The following is a 4,940-nucleotide window of genomic DNA, read 5'->3' on the forward strand; positions in this document are numbered from 1 at the left end:
CGGGGACTGATTCCCCCGTTGTTCTTCCGACGATCAAGTAAGCAAGGTACTTGAGTGAGGAAAAATTGAGAACTATTGTCGTTTTTAAGTGCAGTGGAATGAAGAAAAATACAGGGAAATTGCTTACCTTCGTGTTGGGAATAGTTTTCCCTTTTATGGTCATGGAGGAAAGACATTTTGGTCTCTCTGGCCGCGCATGGGCTGGCGGCTGAGTCAGCGTCGACTTTACAAGTGTCGGTTGGGGAGCTGTCGTAGAATGAGCGCGGTCACTTAGACATTAATGAGATAGGGCAGGCAGCGTGCTGAAGCCGGCGTGGTCCGATTTTGTTTATATTATTTAAAAAAATGTTTATTTTGAAAAAAAAATCCTTTTATTTTCTCAATTATGCTTTTATGCACTACTTTAGGCCACAGTTTCTGCCTTGTTTGAATGGGGATGAACGAGGTAAAAGGGGAAGGAAGGTAACTAGTTTTTACACGGTTAGCAACAATTTCTAACTTCATGATTGTTTCGTGAAATTTACTCCTATAAGGAGCAAAAGACATCGTATCTTTGGTTTAACAATTTTTTTTTTCCAGATTCTTTTCCCTTCGTTGGAATAACAAACAACAGCAGAAATATAGTTCTAAAAATATTAAACTTCCGCGGATAGATATCGAAGCTACACCACACCGGCTGCTAGAATAAAAATTTGAACACCAAAAGAAGAGATCAGACGGCACAACAATCCAAATAAAGCAAAACGAACACAGAGTTTTTATTTGGAACGCACAACACAGATAATAAGCTTTTATACAAAACCAATTGCTATTTATCTTTGACTTTACAGTTAATTTACACATAGAATACATCATCAGCTGCAATCATACAGATCGAAAACATCGACATCTTTCTAACCCTTGTTTCATTGATCTGATAGGAGAAGGCTTCTTTTACCACAAACTCAAGAATGGGCTCCCCTTGCAATATATATAACTAGTGCGACAACTTCCAGAGGGTGTAGGATCCGCAGCTAAGTTGGTCCTTCGCTCCGACTGTGGCCAGCAACATCAATAACATCACCGTCATATATTAAAGCATTAGTTCCAGTTCCTCAGTGCAAGATATCATTGGAAAATTCAAGAATTTAGCCTCATTGAAGTTTTTAACATTCTTTGATAAGTTTTTGCTGGGACATGTGTCTGCAACAAAAACCTTAAATGGATATTTACTACCACACAAAATGGTAATTTGATATTGTTCTCCCGAAACGTAGGGGCTCTTCTATAACAAAAAGTTGAATGTATGTTCCTTCCATTGTGATTCTGTCAGTCTCTGTTACCATAGGGTCTCCAAGCTCAAACACAATCAGTGATTAAGAAATATGCAAACTGATTCTTGTGTATATGCTCAAATCCGTAAATACCTTTAACTACCTAAACCTCTTCATCTTTTAGCTCCCATCACACTGTAATTGCACTTCTCATAGCCTGCATGGAGCAGTAAAACGGATAAATATATGATAACTAAACTTGCCTTGTGATGATCAACTTAAATTCACAAATTTAGACTGCCTACAAATTGAGTTAAATACCTCTGGGATTTCTCGATTTTTCTAAGACCGCAACTTTGGAATCCTGACTTCGGCAGACTGAAAACTTGCTTGGCAGGTAAAAGTTTACAGCCTGCTTCATCTGTAACGATTTTGAGGCCACATTCATAACACAGCAACTCCAGCTCCCTCTCCTGCAACATAAAACAGTACTCAAAAAGTATATTTGATGGCATAAACTATGCCCACAGCCAACTGTATACAATCCTACACACGTTATAAAATTAATGATAAGAAGATGTACCTCAATCATCAAAATATTAGACAAGTGCAATAATGGATAAGGGTGAAGCTTGTACCCACTATAATTTATATATGATATTGCCTGTGCACGAACCTGTCATTAAGATAACATGCAAACATTAAATAAGAAATGGCAAAACACACCATTCAAAAACAAGCAAACACACCATTCAAAAACAAGCAAACAGAGAAAAGATGATCTTAAAGGGTCATAAAGAAGATTTAACACTAGGCAGCATCACTACGGTAGGAACTAGTGGACTAGATGGCAACTAACTGCCAAAATGATATGTGTGAAGAAAAGGAAACCTAAACAGCAGATGTCTGGGGAAAAACCTCATTGAGAAGTGGCTCCAGAAGACACAACTGTAAATGGGTTGCCTCAGATGCTGTCGTACTAAAGAAACGCTTATAATCTCCCATTCGAAAATACCTGCCACAGGAACAACATAGTTTTAATGAAAAACACATGCTGAAGACAGCAACGAGTCTCTTCAATCAAGAAAAAAAGCAGCGAAAGAGAAAACGTGGGGCTTAGCTCTAACAGGACAGGTAGTAAAACAGGCATCTTGAACAAAATTTCACGCGTAAAGAAAGAAAAATTAACAAGGATAATAGCATGTGAATTGACCTCGTATTACCTTAATATAGTCCTACAAAATTGCATCTCTTTTGAATGAAGAACTGGAAAAGGGAGCTGGCGGAACCATACTGAGAGTGAATTCCCCTGCATATGATATGAATGTATATTAAACATTTTAAATTACCATTTTACCCTCATCATCGGCAAGGAATTACAAAATCAGAGAAGATTCCGAGATTGACCATTGTTGGGATCTTACAACCAAGATGCAGAAGCACATAAAACGAATGAAATTCAGCTTCCTTCTTGCTTATGAAGTTGGAAATCCGGTTGATACTATAGACGTCAAGAAGAGACAGGAGGCATTTCATAAGCTGCTCCATGTTGAGGTGATACAGTGAAGAAATATCGGTCTTGCTGCCACATCTGGAAAGCTTCTGGTGGGATAGAATATGGAACTCGATCTTCACCATTATAAATTATGCATGAAACGATATCAGACCACAAAACACATCAAGAAAGCACAAGATCAGTGTGTCTGAACGGTTAAGTGCACAGGAAAACAAGTTTAGAAACTCTACCATTTGTTCGTACATATATATTGCTCGATTGTCAACAATATTTTGCATGCTAAGATCTTGTCTGATTGACCTCGTTCTGTCAAAGATGAAATCATGAACTGCTTCAAATGGATGGTCAGAAGATTCCACCAAATTCAAAAGATATTTCAATGTATTTTGCAGCACTGAAGGGGGCCGTAGATCAGATGCATGAACTTGATTGGTTGAGATAGTTCTGCAAAACTAGAGACCCAAAATTGAAGGTTAAAACGAAAGATGAAGACTAATATCCAAAAGGTCAATATTATTGATAGTATTAAGCACATAAATGTGAATGAGAGTGACTATATATGCAAGATAAGAAGCACATATGCATTATCAATGTGTATAAAACAAGAGTGACATAAATCTTGCAAAAAGACCTCCAAAATTTATAACGTTCGACGAGATAACATATACTTACTTTTTTCACAGCAAGACTCGGAGAAGTTTTTCCTGGATTTCCATTTAACCTCTCAAACACCGATAAATCCCTCAGCCTCTCACGTTGTGCCCGCTCCTTTGCTGGAACAGAATCCAATCAATATGTTACTAGTAGGTTAGTAATCAGATAATGTCTAAATCATCGTATTCAGGGGGAAAAAATGTTCCTTTTAAAATTAAATACTCCCAGAGCTGTAAAGTCATCCTCAACTGGAATGCACATCACCAAAACCCACTTTAGATTAATCATAAAATTTTACTATGAAACCTAAAGTAAATCATTTTTTTTCTCACTAGTTCAAGTAAGATTTGCAATAAAATGTGTGTGCATATGGATCTGTCCTCGTGCCTCTGCACCTGTGTTATGGCATATGTTTGTGCGACAACGAGAGAGAAGGAGATGCTAGGGATGCTTCACATTTCTGAAGCAAATTTGAACTGAACTCACCCTATACATCGATAATCTCCAGACACTGTTGGAGGTTTTTTTAAGATTTATCTTAAAATGTATTTAAGTTCTTAGATTCCGTGGCCGTCTAATCATTTTTCAACATATTCAGATCTCTTAATAAATTCAATGGAAGTCGGAATTTTGCGACATAAATAAGCACAGTCAATCATGTTTGGGCTATTATTGTTTGGGCTATTGCATATGTAAGCGAAACACGAATGCATAATGCGGTTATTTTTCCAATTATCAAAGAAGTAAAATTTGCACACAAAATAAAAAACTTGAGGTGCAACCATCGTTTCTACAAAGCAATACGAGACCTCGATGGGGGGATCAACGTTGCCAGATAAAAAATCTGTTCTTTTCCTACTAAAGTTAACCTATTTCCTCCTCTAGTAGGTAATTTGGTAGTTACTGCTCGTTGCCCTGAGCTTCACTGAGGAATTATAATGCAAGATTCGCCGAACTTGTAATTCCATGGTTTCCTTAAGCAGTAAATATGAAACCGAACGATTCAAAGAACCTGGACACATATCGGGACAAGTCCCGAGGAAATTAGGGACGTCTGAGATTGGATCCGCCGAGGTTCCTGCTCCTTGTTCGGTTTGAGAACGAGATCTCGAATTGTTGGGTGAAGAGGAAGAAGGACATGGGGTTCTCGTCGTTCGCTGAAACCCTAATAGGTCTTTGCGGCTGCTGCTCTCAATCTTCTCCATTCCCTTTTTTCCCCCTTTCTCCCCCTTGGATCAATCTGAAGCCTGAACGAAGATTTTTAGCTATAGCTTATTACCATCTTCGATCGCCTTTGCTCATGAATAACAAAAGTAGTTTTTTTTTTTAGGAGCACTAGGGGCACACCTTGGGACACACTCCCAACCACACCCCTCACCTGCTACAGTGCAGAAGGTCTTACTAGAGATTTTTAAAAAATCTCAAGTAAGACCCCCCTGCACTGTAGCAGATGAGGGGTGTGGTTGGGAGTGTGTCCCAGGGTGTGCCCCTAGTGTTTTTTTTTTTTTTTTTTTTTG

The 4,940-nt window shown here is 38.4% G+C and overlaps 1 protein-coding gene across 3 annotated transcripts; it reads right to left on the bottom strand.

Annotated features, from left to right (window-relative positions):
- LOC109843064 (SAC3 family protein C) lies at positions 735–4,747 on the bottom strand. Of its 3 annotated transcripts, XR_002247496.1 has the most exons (10): positions 4,328–4,747; positions 3,442–3,542; positions 3,000–3,221; positions 2,661–2,882; positions 2,477–2,562; positions 2,172–2,268; positions 1,837–1,929; positions 1,575–1,726; positions 1,407–1,470; positions 735–1,035 (listed from the first exon to the last, which is right to left on the bottom strand). XR_002247496.1 is itself a non-coding variant. In XM_020411997.1 (9 exons), the coding sequence occupies exons 1-9, from the start codon at positions 4,626–4,628 to the stop codon at positions 1,464–1,466; spliced, it is 1,173 nt and encodes a 390-aa protein (XP_020267586.1). In that variant the 5' UTR covers positions 4,629–4,747; the 3' UTR covers positions 735–1,463. The 3 variants fall into 3 exon arrangements, 2 of the variants coding, with proteins under 2 accessions (XP_020267586.1, XP_020267585.1); XM_020411997.1 differs by having other exon boundaries at positions 735–1,470; positions 4,436–4,747; XM_020411996.1 differs by having other exon boundaries at positions 735–1,470.

The sequence above is a fragment of the Asparagus officinalis genome, chromosome 5, assembly GCF_001876935.1.
Source record: "Asparagus officinalis chromosome 5, Aspof.V1, whole genome shotgun sequence".
NCBI classification, from domain to species: Eukaryota; Viridiplantae; Streptophyta; class Magnoliopsida; order Asparagales; family Asparagaceae; genus Asparagus; species Asparagus officinalis.

What these genes read in the sequence shown, in the direction of transcription:
- LOC109843064 (XM_020411996.1), bottom strand. Translation starts at nt 4,628, where the DNA reads ATGGAGAAGATTGAGAGCAGCAGCCGCAAAGACCTATTAGGGTTTCAG. An exon ending in GAAGCTCAGGGCAACGAGCA is followed by an intron (nt 3,543 to 4,327) that starts GTAACTACCAAA and finishes ATTCTGTTCCAG; the next exon opens with CAAAGGAGCGGGCACAACGT. An exon ending in GTTGTAAGATCCCAACAATG is followed by an intron (nt 2,563 to 2,660) that starts GTCAATCTCGGA and finishes TATCATATGCAG; the next exon opens with GGGAATTCACTCTCAGTATG.